Source organism: Larimichthys crocea, chromosome III (genome assembly GCF_000972845.2).
Source record: "Larimichthys crocea isolate SSNF chromosome III, L_crocea_2.0, whole genome shotgun sequence".
Lineage (NCBI taxonomy): Eukaryota > Metazoa > Chordata > Actinopteri > Sciaenidae > Larimichthys > Larimichthys crocea.
Window position 1 is genome coordinate 41,133,302 of NC_040013.1, and position 27,180 is coordinate 41,160,481.

Genomic DNA, 27,180 nt, shown 5'->3' on the forward strand with positions numbered 1-27,180 from the left:
TTTTTCCCACCTTAAAACTAATTTTTCACAAACACTTTAAAATTCAAACTATGAGGTTTATTTAGCCATTAAAACGTGTGTGTGTGTGGCCTCAGCTCACATGCAACAGAAAACTGTTTATTAAGTTGTGTGAAGCGGCGCGTCAGATGTTACAGTTGGTTTGACAGCTGCAGGGTTGGACAGTAGGAGCTGCAGGAGGGTCAGAGGTCAAGGGTCAGCAGCTTGGCAAGGGTGCAAACACACAGAGAGAAGCAGCAGTAGGCCTGCAGCTCAGTTAATATTAAACATACTTCATTCAGATTTGATGAGGAATAATCATCAAGACGTCCACCTATCTGCCTTTACAGGGTCATTTGACTTTTTGTAAAACATAAAACATATATGTTTGTTTCTTTTTGTGTATATTAGTTTCATTTTAGGAGAGTTTTCAATAGGTGTGAACAGTTAAACAAATCAAACGTCACGTCAGAAACATTTTTTTCTTTTGCTTCGACTTAAATGACTTGTGAATTGTTATTTACTTAAAACTTTCACACGTTCAAAACCCGCAACAAAATAACAAAATCGCGTTTTATTCCGCGTTAAATTGAAGAAAATCCTTTATTACTTTAATACCTGCTGTGCGCGTGTGTGTGTGTGCGCGTGGACAGATATTGACAGAGCGCCGTCATGCGTAAAAATCACACACACACACACACACACACACACACACACACACACACACACACACACACCGCTGTCTTGTTCAAAATCTCCTCGAGGTGGCTCAGAGGTGCGTTTCATCCGTAACGTCAGAGTGTCCCGTTACAGTTAAAAACGAAGTCTTCACATGCTCAGAGTTGAAGCTCAGCGGCCCGTTTGCTCGGCACCAAACGGACTGCCGCTGCGCTTCACGCCGGACACGTGGAGATGAAAGTTAAGTCTCACGTCCGATAGTTTGAAACTGTTCAGGGCGGATATGTTGTGTTTGAACAAAAAAGAAACGACAATGAAAGAGAGAGCTCAAAGCATAAAGTTGATCATTTCTCCTCATGCGTGCGAGTGCAGTGTTTATCAGTCTTATGGGATCTAAATGTAGAATTTCTCTCCCACCGTAATATTTTAATAGATGATAATATTCCCGTAAAGTTTGTCTTTATTCTAAATATGATTTTCTATATATTTTTGTATAACTCTTTGAAAGTTAATCTTAGTTTGATGGCTGTCTTGAACTTTATTTTATTAACAGTGTATACACATGTGGCTACGGTTCCTATAATATCTCCATAATATTATGACTTCAACGTTTCTCATTGAGCTCGCTTTTCATTTTTCCTCTCAGTGATGTTTCCAGACTTTAATAGACTATATTATCGATGAAATGCTATATCATCTTATTGATGTATTGTTTTCCTATGATAAGCCTTCATACTATTTGTCATATTTCTCTAGTATTGGACTTTAACGGTGAATGAATTAAACTTTATTTAATCTAGTGCTGTATTAACTAGAATATTTGGTTGACTGTGCAGATCGTGCTGTTTGTTCAGTAGTTTTGTCCTGCAGCGGTGTCACCATCCTCCTATAATAAAACTATAAGCCTAATATAAGTTCATAGGTTAACACTGAAGTCGTATCTTTGGAGTTTATCATGAAGTGACTGTCGCTGTTTATGGTTTCAGGCGCTATGGCAGCGATCCTAAACGCCAGTGAGATTATGTATGTAGCCTATGTATGTATAAGCGTGTGTGTGTGTGTGTGTGTGTGTGTGTGTTTGTGTATCTGTGTGCGCTCCTCTCTGTTTATTCCGCGGTGATAAAACGGACCATCAGCAGTAATCTGCGTCGATACGCGCCGGCAGGGCCGATGAGGGATGGAGGGACAAGCAGGAATTAATTGCCGTATATAGTTTTGTGTTTGTGGAGGAGAGAGAGGGAGGGAGGGAGAGAGGGAGAGACGCAGAGAGGGGAGGGGGATCGATCCGCCGGCCACCGGCCCGCTATTTATCATCCCAACACGGCCGTATTGAGGTCTCTGGGGTGTGTGTTTGAGTGTGTGTGTGTGCGCGCGCCCGCGCGTTGTGTTGGGAGTGTGTTGGGTGGTAGATAAAGCAGTCACACACACACACACACTCACTCATGTGTCACCGTCCGACCTTGATTATTAATTACACCAATAACAATTCTAACAACAATAATGGTAATAATAATAATTATAATAATAATAATAATAATAGAACACACATCTGAAAACTGAAATGACCCAAAAAGTCACATGTAGTCTAGCTTATGACTATTTGGTGAGTATGAATCAGATTTTTGTATTTATTCTACATTATTATTATGGTTACTGTAACGTTCTTCCATATATTTCTTATAGTTTCATTAAGCTTTAACATGTTCAGTGTCATTAAACAGTTTAACTTAAAATTTATTCACATGAACTCGCTCATATTCCAAGAAATCTGGAAACTGAACTTAAACTCAAATTTACATTCTATTACGGTTATGTTTTTCTAGACCAGTTACGTCATATTTTATGCAAATTATGTATAGAAAATCTCTATATAGATTTAAATATTATTGTTATGCAGCAGAATTACACTGGTTGTAAAAGCTCTTGGTGAAATGTTGTGATCACATAAATAAAATTTACTTGACTTGTTGAAAAAGATGTCAAGACAAGAATTAAATCAAACCGTTAATAATAAATTAAGTGTAGAATTTGGTGAATTTTCATTTCAAGTATTTTAGTATTGCACTTACATAAAGTTGGCGGACATGTGAGAGATGGACTGCAAAAACACTGGATCCTACATTTCCCATAGTTCAACATATTTTCATTTGACCCTCCCTCCCTTGTGCATGCGTTTGTAACACAGACTTTCTGTTATCAGTTTATTATTTTCAAGACCATGCACATATAAATTTGATGACATCATTATGACATCATTGGGGTTATTTTTTCAGACTTGACAAAGCCCTTCTGGAAACACAGAGGACATAACACTGACTGAGAAGTCCTGCTTGTGATGAGTAAAATGACTTTCATGTGTGTGAAAGTCTTCTTTCAAATACTCAGTACAGTACAATACAGAGTTTGTGACTACACTTCTGGTGTGGTTTGATGGCTCTGAGTGAATTTGGCAACAGGGCTGAACATAATGAGAAATTCATTATTTTGTGTATAAAAAGAGCTGTCAATCAACTGAAAAATAATATCAGCTTCCAATCATATGGTTTAAATTTTCCCAGGGACAAGGGTTAACCTTAGTTTACATCTAGATCACAGACAGATCCATAAATGATCAATTCTGCCAGATTTGCACTGTTGCCTAGGAAATCAACTCAGCTGTTATATCCTCAAAATACAGATAAATAATGAGTACTAGAAAATAAACGTATAATACTTTAACTTATAATAAACAAAGTTACCTAATTATTTTGAGAAAAAAAGACAGTCATAATATTTAATAGCTACAGGTTTAATGTGTTTGTATTTATAAAAGTGTATCTATGTCAGTATATAGTTTTTTTTTCTCAAGATTAAACACAATAACCTAAAAAAGAAGTCACATGAGATTCACTGTCTTAGTTTTGTTTGAGTATAAAGTTTAAACCTGTATATATTCTGTCCAGTGTATCAGATCTACTATCACTGAGCAAAAATTGGATAAAGCATAAAGTGTCTGGACTTTTATATTTAATACATTCAAAATTTATTTTGTTCTTATACAGAAATAGGTCTGGAAGTTATCTGACAGCTGGGATGTATTTTGTTCAGATACAAAAAAACACAGATCAATTCTAACAAATTACATCTGGACTAAATGTCAACTGGCAGTTTTATTGTAATTTAATAAAACTGGTTGCATACACACACACACACACACACACACACACACACACACACACACACACACACACACACACACACACACACACACACACACACACACACAGCTCTGCTTGTTAGATTCCAGCCGCTGTTGTTCACGTTCATATTTAATGAACCCATGTTTGACATGTTCATACTTCTGTCACACATTAATCCCCTTGCTCTCCACTCTTCACACATACACACAGACATAGTGGGCCTCTGACAGCCGTCCAGAAACAGTTAATATCTATAATTCCTGCATGACTCCTGTCCTGTATTGTAAGGTTGTATCACCATATCTTGATGCTTCTCTGTTTATTAGATTCTTACGAGCGCCACAACGCTGATGTTCTAGAAAAAGTTGTTTTTATGTTCATGCTCATATTTTAAACTCAAAGACTGCAGCTAACACCTTCAGCTTTTGTGCAGCTCACTCAGTAAAACATTATTTGCAATTCAAATAGTTGTTGTGTTCGTTGACAGCTGATTTCCTGGTTTAAAAAAACAACCAAGCCAACCAGACCTTGGTAGGAAGGATTAAGAATGGGGACGTCACGTCATTGCCAGAGCCAGAAAAATAGATAAGATCCATGCAGCTGTACAGGCGGTTATAAATCAACTCATGGGAATAACAACTCTTTTAACATTGTTATTTATTTCTGCAACCAACATGACAAATGTTAACTATCCCAGCAACCACCGTCATGCCGTGTTAATCTGTCACAAATAAATTTCCACGTTGCACATCTGATTACACATATTCTTGATTTTCATTTTTTTTCATATTTTTTGTGGCTTTTTGCACATTCTATCCTAAGTTTTAAACCCTATCCAGCTCTTTTAATCCTAAAACTGATATATTTAACTTTTTTTTATTTTTTGTAAATTGATATTTCTATTTCTTACCTATTATGTCTTATCTTTGCAGTATGCACCAAAATACTATGGCAAATGTGAAAACTTACTTTGCAATAAATCAATATCTGATCCAGATTCTGGTTTACAGAATCGCCAGTTTGTGGCTATTCCAGTGAAGGAAATACCTGACCTGAAAAATCACACTGATACAAATATTAATTAAAAATCTAATATCATCCCTAATTGCATTATACACCCAGAAATATTACAGTGATAGCTACAGCTATATAAACACTATAGCTAAATCTCTTTGTCTATCATCATGTCACACACGATCTTCCCACTGAAGTGGTCCTTGTGTATACATGATGAATGTCACTCCTTTTAGCTCTGTTTATGGTCTCCACCAACCCCTGATTAAAATATCTGTGGCTTTAGCTCCTACATGTAGTTGTTTTCTTCACCAGCTAGTCACTAACTGTGTCTGTCCAGTGTTTGGTGTATCAGAGCTTCTTTGCTGCCTTTACCATAAAACCATAAAAGTAAAAACTCAGAGCTAAAAGAGGCTAAAGTGCGCTGTAGAGTTTTTTTCAGTGTAGGTTTACAGAGTAAAAGTGCAGCCTCTCTGTGTGGCCCGTCCTCATCTGGACTCACAGCTGTGTTGGAAACAAACACAGCTATTAATATCGTTAGTCTTTATGAAGTATGATGGTTTTTGTTGAGGAGAAGCCCAGGCGTTTGTTATGGAGCCTCAAACTTCTCGTCATTTGGTGCGTGTGATGGCGGCAATTCAGGAAATGACACTGTATTTTGCTCTTGCAGTTAATTGCTCTGGATTAGAGTCAGATGACTTGAAATGTGTATATGAAAATTTACTTTTAACAGATAGAAATGTTTAAAAATCAAGATTTTTAGGCCGATAGGAAGATATAGTATAAAGTGCCCACAGACGTTTCCACTGGAAACGGCGTCCGGCGCTCAGAGATCAGAGGCAGAGCGGAGATGTCTAAACACTGGCGATGGATGTAACAGAATACTGAGTTTGAATGATGGGTAGCGAGGAGAGCACGCCATAACAAGTTCACAGCCAGTTCATCAGTCTGAAAGAGAGGAAAAGAAGAACGCAGAGGAGGAAGAAAAAATAGGTTTACTGAAGAAAGTAGACAGCACTTTAACCGCAGCATAGTATTCTTTTACTGTGTTTTTTTGTGTCTGTGTTAGTAGTCAGCTTAGTAGTAGTGCTAGTATTTACCATAATAAAGACACGTGAACTCATCACACATCCACACATCCACAGAATGTCACATAAATTGCGCTGAACACGTGTTAAATCACATACAATAAGCAAACAATATAGCAAATATGAAATATCCATAAGCAGATATACAATGCTAAAATATAAACAAGGTTAACAGTAAGGAAAGTGAGATACATATAGGTATGTATTAGTTTGACAGAAAATTATTAGCAGTATTAATTTTACTAAATGTAGTTTTCAGCCAAGCCTTTTATCAGCATTGTACTGGAGATAGTTCAGCTGTTATCATGTGACCTAGTATGGCATTTTAGTTACACAAATACCACAGCTGAAAGCTCTGGAAATGGAAACTCAAACCTCTTAAAACTTGTTTTATTGTTGACACATTATCAGAAATACACGTAAATACTTATTTTTTTTCAAGCAATATATTCCAAATTAAAATGATTGAACCTACATCTCTTATCATTTTTAAATTCAGAAATATATTTAATGTGAGTTTTGTTAGTGTACTGAAAATATTATGACTCTCATTTTCTATATACATATCTATATACATTAAGTGTATTAATAAAAACATATTTAGACTATAATTTCCTCTGAGTAGTAGCAGTAGTGATAGAGGTACTAGTAGTCAGAGTACTGTTTGTGTAGTAGAACTATGATTAATTTTTATGTTAATATTTACTTGTATTTACTCACATTCAGTATGTTCAATATCATTTAAGTTTCAGTTATAAAAATCATGTTTTTCTACATGTTTTTTCTTTGTATGTATGTATTTTTAGTTAAGTTCTCACATGTTTAATGTTATCTAAACATATGCAACTGCTTTAAGAACTCTGGCCCAATAAGATTTAAAATTGGTGAAATTATAATCAAAGAATAAGTAAGTGAGTTTCTACTGAACTCATCTCCCATTCATCTGTGTGCAACTGTATCAGCGTTTGTAGTAGCAGCTGCAGTATTAAGTGTATCTGTGTTATAGTGTGTGTGAATGTGAATCAGATCAGGACTCCAGTGTCGTTATGAGCTAAAAACACATGAATCATATCTCACAGAGCTCACCTCAGAGCTCAGTTTGAGTCTGAACACCTCATCATCTGTGTTGCTCTCTGCGCTGTGAACTTTCTAATGAAGCCCCAGCGCTGTGAAAATAATCTGTGTGTGTCGCTGTGGCTGGACAATCACAACTACTACAGCCAATACTAATCAGTTCAGCAGGGAGTAAATACCTATGCTAGTATATATGCAGATTAGATTAATGAATTAAACATTTCTTTATTAGAATTGAAACAAGAAACTTGCTTATTCTTTCTGACAAAAACTTTTGGGATAGGGTCACATTTTGAAAGTTTTTAGAGAGTGGTGAAGGAAGTATTCAGATTCTGTCTTTAAGTAAAAGTACGAATACCAAACTGTAAAGAATACTATTCTCAAGCATGTAAAAGTAGGTATAATACAAAATATTATCAGTGTTTTTATTACTCATGTAAAAGCAGTTGTAGTGGGTTGAGATGAATTTTGTAGAGAACTGCAACTAATTATTATGTTTATTATAACATATATATTATGTTATTATTAATGATTCTGACTTAATATTTTCTTCATTAATTTGTTATTGTAAAATTACCCAGTTTTTTCAAACAACAGTGCAAACCTCATACATTATATTATATAAATGTATTATATTAATACATTTAAATAAAAAAAAGGAGAAATTCTCACATTTGAGAAACTGAAAAACCATGAAATGTTTAAATATACTTAATCAAAATAGTTACCAACTAATTTTCTGACAATCGACTAATTGGTTAATTGTTTCAGCTGAACTTGTATTACCTGTTGGGTAGTTTAATTTATTACAAAACATCTTATCTCATAAACCTTTCTGAGGCTTGGTGTGCACAAATCTTAATTTGTAAAGTAACTAGTAACTAAAGCTGTTCTCCTCTAAAATGTAGTGAAGTATTAGTAAAAAATGTAATGAAAAGAAAACACTGGAGTAAATACAAGTATCTCAAGTGGTAAGTACGATACTTGAGAGTAAATTTACTTAGATACTGTAATATGTTAAAGGAATTGTTCAACATTAGGAAACTATCTTATTTTCTTTCTTTTCAAGAGTTATCTTAAAATATATATACCTCTCTCATATCTCTCATGCCTTAAGTACAAAGTGGTTAGCCTAGCTTAGCATAAAGACTGGAAGTAAACAGAAACAGCTGGTTTGACTCTGCCCAAAGTTCAAAAGTACTTCTACCAGCACCTCTAAAACTCACTTAATAAAATATTATATAATATTTCTTTATTCAGTACAAAAAATGAATGAATATATGTATACTATGTTGGGGGTAAACGCAGTCTTCGCAGTGACGTTAGTTGGCGTGGTTTGAGCAGATATCAAACTTTAAACTGAGATTAAAATTAAGTTTTTGTTTATGTCAATTTAATAAAGTCCAGGATCATGGAGAATTCAGCCTTTTGAATTTTTCCCATTTACTCGACCGTGAACCTGTGTTACTTTTTGTGGTTTATAAATGACCATAATATGGTTTAATTTACTTCTATCAATCATGTTGTAAGAGTAGCCGTCACTCTCTCAAATGGCGGATATTTAATTTTGGGAAAAACAGAAAAAAAACAACATTAACATCCTGTTCCTCTCAGCCTCTCTGCTCTGTGTGGCTCTGTGGGAGTTTTGTGTCCAGATAATAATCTCTCATTATGTTGCTACAGTCAATTAACATCCATTACTGTCAGACTGCATCTCTGAGTAAATGTTGACACTCGCTAATTCCCAGCTATACGCTGCTCGCCACATTTAACCTGGAAAAACAAAGACCAGAAAGGACTTTTTTTCCTCCCCCTCATTTGGACTTTTTATAGGATGGTTTCAACACATCAACTCCGTGATCCTCTACTTTCCTTTCTCACTTCGTCAGAAGGTTATTGTATGACCAGAACACACAATTTTTCTAAAGATTTAAATAACCATTGACTTCAAGCAAGTACTAATAAAAGAAAGTTCATGCCATCAGAAAGTGCAGATCAACTATACAGAACTCCAAAAAAAGAAAATAAACAATATTTAACCTCATTCATCATTATACAACTATACAGCTGTTACATAAAAAAACAAGTGTATTTACAAGATATATTCAAGGTGTCTTTAGGTCCTTAAAAGTTAAAATTTAAGCTCAATACTACTTTTATTTTCTTCAGTCATCTTGGATCAAGAGAATTGCTGCATTGACACGTCACAATAAACACACTTGGACTGAAAGAGAACAATAAATCATCGTAAAATTGCAAGAATCTTGCATGCATGCATAATCATAGATTGAATCAGGGTTTTTATTTTTTATTTTTTTTAAATACCTTTTTAAAATAAAGGATGTGTTTTTAAATCATATGCTGCATATGTATATTGTTTCATATAAATGTGTTTGTTGTTTGTGTGTCTATAAAAGGTAATAAACAGTCAAATCTCCCTTTTTCGTCTCCAGGCTGTGACATGTGTGCAGACAACAGAAACGGCGAGTGTCCGATGCACGGCCCTCTTCACTCTCTGCGTCGACTCGTCGGCACAAGCAGCACAGCGGCACCTGTCACTCTGCCGGACGTCCCTGATTGGCTCAGAGACCTGCCCAGAGAGGTAAGACTTCCTGTCTGACTGTTTGCTTATTCGGCTGCCTGACTATTATATTTGACAATGTTTCTAAGACTTTTTAGCAGATGTTGTGCATTTCACAACATCAGAAAACAATTTCTAACCTCTGAACAATGAAATAAAGTCATGGTGCTCAAAGTCAACACACATTGTTTTGACAAAACATTTTGATTTGGATCATCTTTGTTTAGAAATAGCAGGCATACCTTGCTGTTTTACCAAATGCACACTTGTACTTCATCTGATAACCTGGTCAGAATACTGACCTTGGTCCCAAACAGCTGCCCAGTGCATAGACATGAACAGATTGGTGATAGAATTATCTGTTCTGTGTTTTGTGTGTAGGTGTGTCTGTGCACCAGTACAGTTCCTGGTCTGGGTTATGGGATCTGCGCAGCTCAGAGGATCCCTCAGGGAACCTGGATCGGCCCCTTTCAAGGAGTCCCTCTGCTGCTGGACAAACTGCAGTCTGGAGCCATCAGAAACACAAGACACCTGTGGGAGGTAAGAGGGGTGTAAAGGGTGTGGACTTATGGGTGATGTAGTACACATTTTGATGCATGCTCACGCCCACAGCATCGTTCATTTGTACAATGAGATGAGCCCCTGTAAGCCGGAAAACAATGACGTGTGGATGACGCTTACTTTATCAGACTCCGCTAACAACACTGTGAATTAACACATGCCCTTTTCACGTTCAAGTACGATTAAAGATGTGATTATTTTTGTTACATATTCATGCTCTACGGACAATTAGATCTACTATTATCATCACAACTAACCAAAACAGAAATAAATCATCTTCTGACTTGAGCGTTTATAATATAATATACTCCCTTTCTTACATATTTTTCTGAGAAACAAACCCGAAACTTTAAAAAAAATATATTATTATTTATTCTTTACTCAACGTGTGACCACTCGCTTCGGTTGTTGTTGTTTCTTTGAGAAAGCAGACATGCATTAAATTCAGTGGTACAAGTATTAAGTACTGCAAACAAAAGACATGAAACATGTGATTTATGTGTACATTATTGGCTGCCACAAGATGTTCTAAACCTATAAGCATTTTAGTCATTATAATAATCATGGCAGTCTAAAAATTCATGTTTATTGACGTGAAGTTTATTTTTCCATTAATTTTTCCAGCCTGACTTGCACATAAAAATACAGTATATAACAATAATAAAGAATTGCAGTCTTTGTCCCTCATACTGTTCTTTCATACTCATATTTTGGACAACATTTGGCAGGTATTAAATAAAAAAAGGTCTTTAAAAGTGTTAAATGTGTGTGTGTGTGTGTGTGTGTGTGTGTGTGTGTGCGCGCGCTTGTGGTCAGTGTCATGTCACCTCTCAGTCCATTGATCAGAGCAGATTGTATTTACATACAGTGGCAGGAGAAAGTCAACGTGGCAGTTATAAACAGCTGCATTAGCATTAGAGAGAGAGAGAGAGGAAGAGGGAGTGATGGGTGCTGGGGGACAGAGAGATAGATGAGTCCCTTGTGGCCGAGCTGGTAAAGGTCAGTCAGACGTCGGTTGACCAGACATCAGTCTCTCCGCTGTTGACCGCAGCAGCACATCAGGAAGGGAGGAGGGGGGTGGAGATGGGTGGAGTGGGGGGGGACTACAAAGGATCAGAGGTCAGAGGTCAGGTGGGGGTAGGGGGAGGGTTCATGCAAGACATTATAGGCCAAGTCCAGCAGTCATGTCAGGATTTGTGCTTCAAACAGAACGAGATGAATGAAAGAGTTGCGTTCACTAGCAGCAGGATTTTACTGACAGTCTGTTTACAAGCTGACTTTGCAATACAGAGGCATCTACAATCACTGTGTTTCATAATAGTTCCTTAGTTGTCAGTCTCTTTCAGAAGGTAAAGTCACTGTCAGACAGCAGTGCGAGAGTCTTTAGCTTCTGTAAAGTGATATATATGAGAGCAGGGTTCGACTTTAAATGGCATATGATCAGAATATACTCAAAGGTGGACCTGACTGAACGGACATCAATATGGAGTTTATTGACTGCTTTCCTCCTAAACAGCAGAGATAAGGAAGGTGTGGATGGTTGAGAGCAGAGTGAAACTTAGACCTCAACCACGCTGGAGATATAAACAAAGTTTTGGACAACTGATATCCAGGAGCTAATGGTCAGGTGCAGTTATATGCCATGGGCGTATACTCGCTAAAAACACATTTGATTGGATACATTTATGCAACCGTCACCAGCAAGAAAAAAATAAAGGATTAGTAGAACATGAATGAATGTAAGGAAAATGTTGTTTTTTTTTCTTCTTGAGTCATTTCCAATTTTCTATATCTTAGAATTTCTCAAAAGGTAACTCTAAGATTTGTGACTTTAGAATGTAAAATGGCTTTTAAAAAAATGTTACTCAGTATTGCTTTATTCTCATATACAACCTTTCCCCCACAAATCGGCTCTTCGACTCTTCTACTCACTTTAGACTAGTATTTATTTCTTGTATGATATATTTTCTTTTTAGATTCCTAGTATTTTTTTACACTCTGGTTTGTAGAGCTCTGTTGTTTGTGTTTCTTTTTGCTGCACCTTTATTTAGACTGGACGCTTGAGTTTTTTTTTAAAGTAAATCCCTCACATTAAGGTATTTTATAGTATTTCTTGTTTTTGGACCCAGCAGACTTGAGCTGCGACCCACTGTGGGGTCTCAAACCAGCCTTTGAAGCCCTCAGCCCTGGAGAAATGCTGATCCAATAACCCGGCTCTAACCATCGGCAGATTATCGTCTGCTGGGCTAAAACCAGTCATTAGGCCTATTGATGAAGAAGCTTTACACACAGATCCCATTAAAACTCGTTTATTGATGCCCCCCAAAACAGGAAGAGATATTTGTCCTATAGCCAATCAGCGAGCTTGTGTCATGTTGTCTATGGTGTCCAGGAAGGGCCAGTTTTAATTAAGACACTTTCCGTTACGTCTGGGTGGAACAGTGGAGGGTTTTCTGGTGCTGCAGTATTTTACGGCTCGACAAATTGATCTCCTCTGAGGCAGCGCTCTGTGTTTGAGTTGGAGTTTATGGAGGAATAATTCTTTAACTATCTGACCTGGAGCTTTATCACTTACTGTCTGTGTGCTGTGGTGTCAGGAGAGTCATGAGGAATAGTGCTTAACACAAACATTACTTTAATATCAGTGTTATTTTTTGTGATTTTTAACTCCATATATATGGTCTGTTGCTCGGGCATTAAAAAAAGGATCACAGTAAGCACATTTTTCACAGAATCCTATAAATAAAATGTAGTTAATTAATCTGTTAATCAACTGACAGAAAATTAATGGACAGCAATTTCTTTTTCTATTCCTCCAGTTTCACTATTGTGATGACATTTTCTCTCATTATGTTATATTTGGATGGGAAATGATTTTCTGCCATTTAATGAACTAAAGGTTTTTTGGAGAAAAAGAAATGGACAAATGAAATATAATAATTTGCAGATGCAGCCTAAAAATATGGAGTAAAATGTGTTCAAGTACCCAAGGTTAAAATGTTTTCATGCACTCTCAGATCAGTTAAAGAATGAAAGAAAGACAAAGGAAACGTTGAAGGATGGAAAAGAAAAATGATAGAAGGAGAATGCTGGAAAGAAAAGAAGAGGAAGAAGAAGAAAAAGTAAACAGAACAAAATAGAGAATGAAGTAAGAAAATGGAAAGTAGAAAAGAAGGCCAAAAAAGAGGAAGATATTAGGGATATTTTCTCTGGGTATCAGGCAAAATCTGAATCTGTAAAGTAACTCCAAGACATTTTTCATCAGCACTGGAAGAGGAAGAGCTCAGATACTGGTTTTGAAAAAGGTTTATTTGTATGACGTTTATTTAAAATGTTTAACTTAAAATATAGTGGCTAAAACACAACAGAAAAAATCCTGATTTTGGAATACAGTGTTCTTACCATAAAACATAAATGAGCAGTAAAATTTACCCATCTATCTAACATTTTATTGCTTTTAAAGCAATTTAAGAAGGAAAGCGGTTAAGTAAAATAAAACAGGGGAGATTAAAGTCAGGAGTTTTCAAAGTCCTGGATGTCTATGGGATTGGGATATTTGATCCAATATACGCTCAAAAACAAAGCCAAGATAGCCTAATATATCTGTTTGACATAAGTTCATGCTGTACCAAATGCTATCTCTAATGGAATATTAAACTTCCACTTGTTGAGATCAGACAGTTTGGAGCCCCCGCCACTTTGAAAAACCTCTGAAATAAGTGACTAGTTCATGATCTTATTACAGTTTTATTGTGAAAACAGAATCTGTCAAGTAATCAATCTTGAGTGTTCCAGAGGTTCTGAATTACCATGCACATTTTTTAGAGATTCCAACAGGTCTAGCAGAAAAATTCCTGTTTTAAAACTTTGGGAAAGCTCAAAAAGCAAGTGGCAAACCAATCTATTTTGAGTCTATCCTAAACCAGTCATGTCACATAGCTCTTCTCCAGTACGCCACACTTTATTCACCTGAATGGTAGTGGAGAACAGTTGTCTTTTGAGTTTGAAAGAAAAAGTATGGAAGAGATGGACACAGCTGTACAGATAGTTGGAAATTGGCAGAAATAACAATCTTAAATCACTCATTTCTTTGTTATCATCTCCCAGCAACCACCACTGCACCTGTGTTGACTAAAAAAATGACATTGCCAGCTAAGATATTTATTTGCCACAGATTGGTTACAGCATAATAAAAACTCCCCCAAACACAAATCAGCCAGCAAGATGTTAAACAGACAAAATGGTAATTCAGTCTAATAATCAGACCATAAAACATATCTTATGGAGAATGTACAATCTAAATTTTCGAGGTAACCAATAACTTGAGCGGTGAGATAAATAAGAAAGAAATGTAACATTTCCCTGTGTAATGTAAGTATTTAGTAAATATTCACACTTTCATTTGACTAGTTGTTGAGGGAAGGCGATTTCTCATTTTGTCCCTGCTTGGAATTTCCAGAGTATTCAAACCGATGACCTCACGGTCCGAACCTCAAGGTCGTCCTGATTGAGAAGAATGTGCAGTGAAAACATGAGAAAAATCCTGAAGTCACAGCTCTGACCTCGTCCTCTTGGGTTTTACAGGAGTTTTCTTTTGGTCAGATCTGAGACTGGACAAGCTGTCAGCGCAGAGTCAGTGAAAACAGCCCCAAACATCATAACTTCAGAGCAGCAAAGAAAGGAAAACTTCAGCTTCACAGTTTGAGGCAAAATATTTTGTTAGTGTGGGATGTTGATGAGACACATGAGGATTCAGAAAATTCCAAAACGCATGTTGTTATCTTGGCTTTATGCATCTCAAAACAGATAAATCTATTTTCTTTGTCTGTTCCTCGTAACTGAATTACTGTTCCTCGACTGTTGGTCTGTCCATTTGTATTTGTCTGTCCGTCCATCATCGTATTCCCACTGTATTCCCAACAGAATTCCCATTGACTTTGTGTTTTCAGTGGTTTGTGGTCACAGCGTCCAGTAAAGGCTCTGTAATGTTTTCTTGACTGATGTCATTATTTAATGTTTGTGTAACTGTCTGTGTTCTGGGTTTTATTAAACGGTCTGATCGCCATTGACATCATCAGTTTGATTACATAATCATTGATGGTTTTATGTCAGATTACATGTTTTGGTTTCCTGTTGCTTAGATTTCACTGAGGCGTTTGGGTTTTTATTGATGGAATTTTTGAATGAAAGCAGTTGATGACCACAATGATATCAGAAGAGTTACTCTGGACAAAACAGGGTTTTTTGGAGTCTAAGCAGCTATTGGTTTAAATCACTTTATGTATGAAGCACACTTAAAGGATAAAGCTTGTGTTCATCTCTCAATACTTTTTGATTTCCCTAGCCTGTCTGTGGCTTCACAAATATATAGTTTCACTTTGGTTGAAACAAACATGAGGAAAAAGTGTGTTTTGGGGGTAAAATTCCAGCAGTGGATGAATACTGTACACATTTGGTGCTTGCATGACAATTTGTGGCAGCAGGATGGTATGTCATGGTATGTGTTTTTAATAGTTTTGCTACTGAAAATAGCTGAAAACACCTGTGCATTCTATATGTGACAATGCATAATGCATTATTTTAAATATACTTATTAGTTGTGGTAGTAAAACTCTGACCAGACACAGCAGGTTCAGGACAAGTGTGAAGCTGGAGAGCGAGGAAGAGGGAGGTCAGGCATCAGTCAGCACCCACTTCTGGATGCCTGAGCAGGAGTTACATGGGGGTCAACCCCTGGGTGCCAGGAGCCAAACCTGGCAAGAAGACCACCTTGGTACAATATTCCCTTATGTCAAACTAGTCTCAATCATTCTTGAACTCTGTGTTCATGCCTCGACTTGGTCATGTTCACTGGTATCAGCCAACAAAGCTAATGGCAGCTTCAGTAAGCAGCAGCTGGCGGACTCTTTAGCAATAAGTAAAGCTATCTGTCCATCAGGAAACTCAGTAAATCACCATGAGCAACCGAAAATATTTTCTTTTAAAGTGTGATCCAGTAAAATCAGTGAATAAAGTTCTAAAGTTGTCTTTTAATAATCAGTAAAGACTGGCCCCCAGAAACACTCCACTCTGACAGTGTCCATTGTTTTTCAAACCATTGTCTCATTTGTGGTTGATGAACAAGAAATCCTTAAAATTTACTGACCCATATTACTATTTTCCAACCTATTTTACTAGCTCATATGGCGTTGAGACTTTTGTCATACAGAAGTGGATGTGAAGAGCGATGAGCATGAAGTGCACCAACAAATCTGCACACATATTTGCAGATCTCTGCCACAGTAAAAGTCAACGTAAAATGTAAATGTAAAAACAGTAAGAGCAAAAGACTTTTCAGCCATTCATTTCTATATATTCATTGACAGATTTGTCTACACATTCATAAATCTATATATACTGGATATATAATGGATTGACGCACAGTTACACATCTCTCCACTCACATTTTTTGCTACAACAATGGTCCCACAGAGTAGAAAGTGTGTACCAAAGACCGTTTTCTGGGGGTTTAAAAAAAGATTTCTGGCTCCTTGGAGATCATGTGACTTGAAGGTCAGGCTGTGGCCACTATAAACCACCACTCACCCTGGCGCTGTTTGGTTAAACCCACTTGGTGAGTCGGGTTAACTCAGTTCATTTCTCTTCTCTGTGTGACATCACCCTGTAGGCATGGTAACCACGGGGGGGTTCAAGAACAAAGACTGGGTTTTTCCATCAGGACCTTCATGTTGGAATAACACAGAATGTGTGTGTGCGGACATATGTATAGTTGCTTCATAATCCAGCAGCATGTTTGATCAGCGTGTTTTTACACAGTGATAGAGCCGCCGCTTTTTTCCTCTCCTGTGTTGGTTTCTGTAGGAGCTTTACATGCCTGAAGGAGCTACAGTACAAACGGTTACATGCTCTTTTCCTGTCACAAGTTTGAAACTCTTTCCTTGTCTTCTTCTGTCAGCACAGTTTATCAACATGATCACTCATCAAATCATGATTGTACTAATTATCTGTATTATCTGTGTTCTATATACAGTATACCCGTTTTACCATTCCCATCCTAAAGGAAGGTTTCTTTGACTTTGCGAGTTAGGAAACGTCTGTAAAGAAGATACGTTTTGTACACCTGATTGAATGCGACTTCACTGTTGATCTGGTTAAAGGTTTGTTTGAACTGATGGTTGAATGACCTTAATGGCAAATTAAGTGGGTGGGGGTCAGTAAGAACTTTTGGTGCATTCAAAAAAAGACAAATTGATCTGAAGTTATTCATGCTCATACTACACCTTCAAAATGTAACATACACACATGCAGTAATTCAACTTATTCCCGGTTTGTTTGAGGAAAATGCAAGAGACGACCAAATGAGGTAGACATTAGTTTTTTTAAAGAAGGACATTTGTTCTTGAAAATCTGTTGTTTTATTGCAAATTGGACAATTAACATGGTTTCACTGCATAAACTTAAAACACTGTTTTCTTCAGTAAATAATACTGATAAAAACAAAGTAAATGACTGTAAAATCTTCAATTCTTTTCACTGGAAAGGGGTTGACTGGTGGATGTTTGGTACGAGTCAGTGTCAAGCAGTTGGGTTAAGGTACGTCAGACCAGAGGGTCGAGATCTGATACGGGTGAGTGGGATTGATTAATAGCTAAGTTGGTTTACTATGGAAATATGCATATAAGAAAAAGTGAAGGGATGGGACAGGATGGGTGAGTGAGATGAGTTAGTGGATAGTTGAGGTTTCTCAGGTGAGTGGAGAGGGATATCTGTCATCATGTGGTTGTAGGACTTTAAGATTAGTAGGGGTTCTTGTGTTGTTACCTCATATGGGTGGAGTTACCTCAGTCCTGTGGGCGGTGTTACCTCACTTGGTGCTTCTCCTTGTTGTGTGAGAAAGCAGCAGCTCTGCTTTCAGACGGGAATTGGCTGCTGTTGACGCTGAGGTGAATCAGGGTCGGTTATCCAAATATTATCAATTTCTCTGACCGATTATTACCCCTCTGATTTACGAGTCGGCTTGCTGCTCGCTGAAAATACAGTTTCAGCTGGTGAAGCAGCACTCACTGGATGTTTGGAGGCCCAGACTGTTGCTCTTGGGCATGGCGGTGGCGGCGGCGGTGATGGCAGTGATGGCAGCAGAGTTTATGAGGCTTGCTGCTGAAAAATGGACTGCTCAACGATAGATTGTGTTTAAGAAAACTAAAGATCTAAGAGACTAAATACCAGTGTGTCAAAGACAGGATGAATGAGAGGGAGTCTGTCTTCATTTTGCTCTTATTTAACCGCCATTTCATTTCACCTGGCAAATTGGCCATGGCTGGTTACAGAAGATTTAACATCCAGTGTGACAACAGAGAACAGGATCAGATGGAGAAGTGTGTATAACCAGTTTTTCTCTCTGTTAGGATATTGAGAGAGATGAGGAAGAGGGGGTGGATGAGACAATGGTAAAGGAACTGAGGATTTAGACGTTAAAGGGGAAGTGCAAGAAAGTAAAACACAAAGGAGATAAAGTTTGAGATATGTTTACTATGTGTCTATTTTGTGTGATTTTTTATTTTTTTTTACAGCAGCGGATTAATCAGCATTTGTTGCTCTAGTCAGTATTTAAGACTGAGGTAAGACTAATTAATTAAGTACCAATTAAAACTATATTCCTGAAGGTATGCAGAGGACATTGAAAGTACATAATGAAAAGTGAGGTGGTAGAAAATGTTTAGTTAGATCATATTTTGATGTTTCTTTAAAGAAATTACTTGAAATAATTTTTCAGGAACTGACTTAAAAACTAACTCATAAAGACCTTTGAATCGAAGCAGTGGTCTTTGAGGGTCCCTGGAACCTTGTTAGTATACTAATCACTGATGATTGGCCTTCAACCTTAAATGAACGCACCTTATGGGTTGGTGATTTTGTTTTTTTAGCCTTTTTCGTGAGGTGTTCACACTATTTTGTTTTCACTACCTGCAGGAGGAATATGAGGCACATTAAGATTAGGACAAGGAGGAAGAGGTGAAGGAGGAAGGAGAGAGCGAGGAGGAGACATGGTAAGATAAGGAGGAGGAGGCCGATGAAGAGAGCAGATAACAGTAGAATTAGTCGAGTTTCATTGATTAGCTGTAGAACAGAAGTGTGCAAGCATTGATCGGCTCTCAGGAACAGTTTTACAGGATTTGGACTGAAAAAGAAGAAGAAGAGTGTGTTTTGTAGAGAAAGGGAAGAAGAAGAAGCAGACTGACAGTCAGGCTTTTTCTGACCCTGATGTTCTGTCATTAGATACAGCAGATTGGTTACTTAGCATCGAAACACCTTGTGACCAATCAGGAACTAAAACACACCATCTAACGATGACTCTGTAATTCTGTAATCGTACTGTGAGTCCATACAGCTGTAGCTGAGCACTGCTGCATGTTCTAAGCAGATCGGTTGTGTATGTGGCACCCTGCAAGAGTAACAAACTGTCAGTCAAAACAACCATCTCTTATTACACTGTTCATAATGTGGTCAATACTTTACAATACAATAATACAATTTGCATCCCAACACACTCTCAGGGGGCGATCATAAATGATTTCTGAAGCTTGCCTTCAACGGGGTGCACCTGCGTTTGCTCCTCTCTTTCATTGTATCCTACAAAGTCTTTCTGGAGTTGTTTAGCTGAGCATACATTTTAGAATATTTTTAAGGTTTTGGCTGAAGGAAAGAAAAAAAAAATCCAAATGCACAGAGAGGGTTTGAAATGGTCTTTGAGGCAGATGCAAGTTTATCTGAGACTTTCCTGCTCTTCTAGCATCTTATGTAAAACCTGTCTTTTCAATTCTACACAGAGATGACTTAACATAACATGACTCAATAATTCTTGGTGCAACATTGTTTTTCTGGAGTCTTATTAAGCTCTTGCCAACAACTAAAAGTCAGTCCCAGATCAGTCCAGTCCCTGTTGAGCCCAGCTCCGGTTCTGGCACGACACTGGCTCTGCTCCCTATTTGCCTATGCCCCGTGACTGTGCAATCCTTTTTCCTGGTGGTAAATTGCCTGTGCCATCATAAAACTCAGATCTCAGATGCCAAGCAGCCTGAAGACATCAGTGGGAAACATGATCCAGTTTTAACCAACATTTGTGAAATAGCTGGTGCTGTGTGAATTAGGGCTGTGAACAGTTATATACTTCTCGTAGGTGACTGGAGTACAAAGTTACATAGTGCAAGAGCAGACGTGCATGGCGCAGAGTGGGACACCATTCACCTGACACGAGTAAAGCATGTGTGTATGTGTTCGTCTATGTGTGTGTGTGTGTGTGTGTGTGTGTGCGCGTGTGTTTAAGTGAGAGAGTGCCATATGTGTGTTGCAACACCTTTTAGACATGATAACTCACAGCTGCATTAGTGGCTTACCGACACGCACACACGTCACACACCCAGTGATAAACACATTTAACACGCACAGATGCATGTACACACACTCGCACACACACACACACACACTGTTCTCTGATGGTGAAGCAGCCATTTACATGCCAGTGTTGCTTCAGAGCTGCAGTTAAGTGTTCTTAACTGATAACTGAACCGCATTCCTGTCTGGACACACACACACACACACACGCTCACACACACGCACAGGGTATCTCTGTAGCGTCTGTTCAGTCCAGACAAGAAGGAGATTTACTCTCTGTAATAAGGTCAAAAGGGCAAAACACTGTCGGTAAATTTCAGACACACTTTATGTCTCTCTCTCTCACACACACACTCAGCTGTGAGTTGAAGTTGTGCAGATCACTCACCAACAGACGTCATTTACATATAAAACGTATGTGTTCAGCACAAAAAAGACATATTTTTGTCATATTAAGAGTGGATTTATTATTATTTGGAATACTACACTAAACATTTTTAGAGGAATAGGAATATTAAAATCAGCATTTTGGGAAATACATGTCTTACAAAGGTAACAAAATCATACATACATACATACATACATAAATACATAAATACCAGTGCCTCTAAAGCTCCCTAATTAACATGTCACATCCATGTTAAATCCCGGTAGTGGAAGAAACAAACTACAATAAACTAAAAAATACTCTATTACAAATAAAGTTCTGCATTTAAAATCCCACTTAAGTAAACTATTAGTATTAAGTAATAATAACTGTACTTAAAGTATCAGAACTAAAGAAATACACATTCTGCAGAAAAATCACACATCAATGTGTGAGCATCAAGGGAGCTACTTTGAACTTACAAACAGTTAGTGCTTGAGTAAATTTCCTTAATTAGTTTCCACCACTGTTTAACCGGAACAAAAAACAAAATATAAATATGATTCACAATTACATGTCAGACTACTTGTCAGTAGCTCTAAAGGACAGGCTGGCTGCTTCCCCCTATTTTCTTCATCTGTCTTTATGCCAAGCTAAGCAGCAGCTGGCTGGAGTTTCATATTTAGTCTACCATACCATACAACATGAGAGGTATCCATCTTTTCATCTAACGCTCTCTAACACATACCAGAAAGCAAATAAAGTATGTAAAGTATTTTTACCGCATGTTCTGTTTCTCTAAATATCAAACACACCAGTCTGCGGGCTTGGAATATGTCCGTCGTGTCCAATGTAAGCAAAAAAAGATAAACAGATAGATGGAAAATGGAAATTGTGTGCTTTGTCGTATTTGGGGGAAAATAGCTTTTGCAATATACTCCTCTTATTTAAATATGTTGGTTCATTTAATTTTTTTGATGAATCTGCATACACACAACATTTTATTTCATCCCTTATTTGTTTCACATATGGTTCACATTTGTTGTATCTTTAATGTTTTGTAATGCAGAAGAGTAACAAGTAAAACATAGATACATGCAGGAAACGTGATTTATTTTTATTTTTTTACCCTGAGCCCTTTTGCTTCATTGTGATGCTTTTTTATATTTTACATATTCTTTATATTATATTTGCACATTTTATATATTGTATAATATATATATATAGAATGTGCTTTCTAAGATTTTAGTTTAAAATGCAAAGAACAGAGTATCGCTGTTTGGTAGTTACCATGATTTTGTGTGTGTGTGTGTGTGTGTGTGTGTGTGTGCGTGTGTCACAGTGATAGAGCTGTAAGTGAAGCACTGACATCAGAGATCAATGACTGAAAGAGTGAGCTGTAATCCACCCTCTTAAAAACACATGCACAGTCTGTCACTGCAGTGTGTGTGTGTGTGTCAAAGAGAAAGAGAGAGAGTTAATCCTCCCCTCTTACCTCCACTCTTCTGGTTCTTGTAAATGTTAAGAGGCATAGACAGACAGATTAGACTCTGTCTCTCTGACATCTTCCACTTCAGTTTCACTAAAAAAGTTCAAAGTAAATAATCAGTCTCATTCTACTTTACTCAGTGACTTCGACCTGCAGTTAAATAAAAGTTAATTAAAAATAAAATTTAAATTTATCTTATTGAAATCAGAAAGGTCATGGATTGCTCTGGTAACTTAGTGGTTACAGCGTATTCCACATATCTGCAGCATCCACTGTTTGAATCCAGCTGTCACTTGTTTCCTGTCTGCCTTTTCATCACTGACTGTCCAAAAGAAGGAAAATGCCAAAAAAATTAATAAATAAAATGTACATTTAAATGTATGTCAGCATCAATCAGCATCTTGGATGATCCCCCTTTAATGTTGTTTAAGTTTTTGAAAATATCACTTTTATCACTCCTCTGTGGCATAAAAAAAACTGTTGTGCGTCATTTTATTTATCGGCCAAAAATGACATGTTTTGTATCTCTGAAAACTTTTGATCTGGACAAGAATTTTAAACACATTTAAGGGATTTTGAAAGCAGTTTTTAATGTTGGACAGAAATTTTTAACAAACAAAGCATTGAACGTTCAGCTTCTCCTCCAGCAGCAGCTCATGCGATGTGTGGTCTCAGAGTGTGAATATAAAGCAGTACGGTGCTGAAAGGGTCATCTGTCCCGAACAAACTGAAGGTCAAACAAGGATAATTTATTGAGCTTTAGGAAACCGAAGCTGCTACAAAAAAAAAAAAAAATCAAGTTTTGTCACGATTGTTGTTCTCAGATGGAAAAATGACAGCCAGAGCTGTGAACTGAAGCCGACAGGCTGGCAGTGTTTGCAACATTTTCTAGCTGTTGAACTAAACAACATGTTATATTTGGCCGTTTGTCTTGCAGATGGAATTTTGCCGCGATGGATTCGATAAACACAGGCAGCCAAAATGTCTTTGACAGAACAGCATCAAGCTAGAAACCAGCTGCTGGTCTGAGAGGCTGCAGTTCACTGTTTTTACTGTACAGTCAGCCTACAGTCAGTAGAGTCACACACAGGTGGTTTGGGTACATACAGGATATAACATATTGTCAGAGTTGCTACATTTAAAACATTACAGCAGGTTGTAAAAATGACGGGATTCATAAATTCCCAAATATATTTTTTTAATGTAATGAAATGTATTACAAGAAGATTTAAAAGTGAAACAATAAGAGTGAAAAGTAGAATGATTGAATGTATAATAAAATGATCATTTTACTTCATTAGCTTGGCCCATTTAGTTTTACGCAGGATGACTAGGCCCAAGCATCATGAAACAAAATACATGGAAATTATTTTATATACTATTTTGCCCTTAATGCTACATGAACTTTGTTTTTATGGTTATATTCAGGTACGTTACAGTTAGAGAAAGATGCTCTTTAAATATTGAGTTAAAGCACAATAAAGGTGTGTTTACTGTATGAACATTTAACCTAAAATGTAATTTCCCCTGGAATTTTTGTAGCATTAGATCATATCATCGTATCATCATACTGTCTGGTGAAGGATCATGACCCGTAACAACTTCAGTGCTGATTTTTATTCATTTTTTTACCTACAAGTTTATTATTCATTTTCATACAGTGGCCACAGAAAATAACTTTTTTTATGATTTATGATGTTTATGTCTGGTAGGTCTCTGGTAAGATCATAGAAGAGGATTCCTCAGTGCTCAGGCTTTAGTAGTTATTGAACATAAACAACAACAACAATACTGATACATTATACTGCATTACATTTTCACTTAATAATATTTGAAGAGATAACTTTGGAAATCTAAAAATATTTCAGCCCCTCAAGAATCTGACAACCTTGTGTGGCAGGGTGGACACGCCCCTACAGTCCCGTAGCTGAGATTACTACTAATTTTTACCCGATTTGTACACCTAATTTCATAAAGTTGTAGATATTTTTAATCACTCACATTTGGCTGGGTGGTTAAAAACACTTTCTTATTTAGTCTGACAAACTCATATTTATTCTTACTTTATGGACTCAAATGTTGTAGTTTTTAAATTCCCCATTATTGTTTTTTTTAATGAGAGTTTTAACCCAACACCAGTAGGCTCATATAACTCTAACAAGGATGATCTGATTCAGAGACACAGAGAGAAAATTGAAAGTGGATATGTGACATTTTAAAATAAATTCTCTACAGACAGACAGACAGACATCAACGTGCTTACATGCAGAGAATAATAAATGAGGCTGTTTCCTTTGATTCTCGCAGTCATTTACAGCATTGATTGTTTGTTGGCTGTATGGACAGCAGAGAGGCCTGCTATTGGCTCAGGTCATCACCTTATAAACGTACTGAACGCCTCCTCAATACAGTCACACTGCATCACCACGAATGGATGGAGGGATGGATTAATAATGAACACACACAGCAGCTGAGGGAGATCGACACATTTTAACAGCTTATTGTAGCCATGAATTCTTCTGTTGATTTACTTTTATTGTGTATACTGTTTTATCTTTGCACTAGAATCCCAGATATAAATGTCTGAATGTTTTCATCTTTATATTACAGTTTAGTCCACACCACCATTTATTATTTGTTCATTTATTTGTTCTGCAGGGAAGTACTGAATTTTCTCTCCAAATACATTTGACAAATACCAGGAGACTACGAGGACCAAAACAAATTATAACAAAATAACAGTATTTATAATTCCAAAAAGTGATTTGTATTGAGGTACCTTTTAGACTTAAAAAAAAGAGAAACAAAACTGCATACTTCATGCACCTTTAAGTCTCTGAGAGGCTGCTTGTTGACCAACACAAAACAAAGAGAAAAGTCAGTTTTTAAAGGTGCACTCCATCAATCTTTCACAATAAGAGTTCACTCAGACTATTAATATCCACAGGAAATTGTTGTTGAAGTCTGTTCGATGTTTGTTGGATGGACTCATAAGAAAGAAAAAATGAATGAAAAGAAAGAAAAAGTTTCTTTCTTCTTCTTTTTCTAAACGAGACTTGTTCATTTTATGCTTCATGTTCATGTATGTTCATGCTTCCACTGTCACACTGAAAACATATTTTTAGACTTCATAACTTGTTTTTACGGCTGAGGCGTTGGCAGACAAAGCAGCAAGGCTTTTAAGCAGATGTAAATCAGGTTTGTATAATGTTTAACACCCAACAGGCCTGTAATAATCACAGCTTCAGCATGACTGCAGATTAGAGGCTAATGATTTGTTGCCAAGGCTTGCTTAAAACATTTCAAATCAACTGGAGTTATTTCTTTTTGTTTAACCTCAAAGTGCCGGATTTGTAATAATTTTCAGTTACAAGGGTTCATTCTTAAAAACACTGAAACATGATGATGATTACTGACCAATCTTTTGTTCAGATTTGTGACTTTGCTTTCCCATAAATATGTCATGGGTATAAATACTCTGGAACAAAATCTTAATTTAATGGAAGTTGTATATTTTCAGCTGTCCGACAGAAGAGCAACATTTCTTAATGTGAGGCTTTCCACTGACAGTTATGTAACCTTTTACCTATTTCTACTGTAACTTCATGTCATGAAGTACTTTATGTCTTAAACATGGGAGTAAATATTGTGGGAGTGAACACTCATAGGATTTCAGGAGTGATGTATTTAACTCTGCAGGGACTTTTTTTTTTTATATATCTCTCATACCTCATACCTCATCCCAAACCCCAAACCTATTATCCACATATCTATATGGAATCATTCCCAACTCAAACAGTCGCGGAGGATGACCGTCCACCAATGAGCTTGGGACTGCCCAAGGTTTCTGCCTGTTAAAAGGAAGTTTTTCCTCACCACTGTCGCCAAGTGCTTGCTCATGGTGAAATTGTTGGGTCTCTGTAAATAATATTATTATAAAAAGTACGGTCTACACCTGCTCTGTATGAGATAACATTTGTTATGATACAAATACAAATAAAATTGAATTGAATTCATATTTTCTCATGAGATCTATGGCACATAGAAGAGACTGAACACACTTCCCCTCTGTTATTTTAGATCTGTAATGCATTCTAATGCTTGTATATCCAAGAAAAAAAATATTGTACCTATGTGAATGAAATAACATTTGAAAAAAATTCAAAGCCCAAGATGACTTCTTAAAATGTCTTGTTTTCTCCACAACTTATAAAAGCTAAAAGCTTTTCTTAATAAGTGACTTAAAACAATTAATTGATTATAAAAAATAGTTGGTGATTAATTAGTTGACTACTAATCGATTCATCAGGTAATCCTTGCATAGATGAAAAAGTATCTAGATATACCATCACTGTGTCTTTTACTTCTATCTGTAACACTGCCTTTTTTTAACAGCTATGCAGGACATTAAGGTCAATACAGTACTTAATTAATCATAATGATCAGAGCTCTTTTGTGTACTACTTTCAAGTCTGACTCTGTATATTTGTGTCTTCCAGATCTATGATTCAGAGGGGACGTTACAGCACTTTATTGATGGTAATGATCCCAGTAAATCCAGCTGGATGAGGTATATCCGCTGTGCCAGACACTGTGGGGAGCAGAACATGATGGTTGTACAGTACAGGTAAGAACTCTAAGTCTTAAAGTCTAATAACTCTGGCCGACATTTGATGGAGGTTTGTCATTCAAAAGTGCCCTCTAGTATACCAGGATGTGTAAAAAAATATGTGTACTGTATATTGATACCAGTAGGCTAT

General features: G+C 36.9%; 1 protein-coding gene across 1 annotated transcript in view; it reads left to right on the forward strand.

Moving 5' to 3' along the window:
• The window catches only part of prdm6 (PR domain containing 6), an 81,207-nt gene that overhangs the window by 4,046 nt on the left and 49,981 nt on the right, over positions 1 to 27,180 (forward strand). Inside the window, exons 4-6 of the mRNA XM_019276127.2 lie at positions 9,484 to 9,632; positions 9,993 to 10,151; positions 26,920 to 27,047. Coding sequence (XP_019131672.1) covers positions 9,484 to 9,632; positions 9,993 to 10,151; positions 26,920 to 27,047 — 436 coding nt within the window. The remainder of the gene's footprint in view (positions 1 to 9,483; positions 9,633 to 9,992; positions 10,152 to 26,919; positions 27,048 to 27,180) is intronic.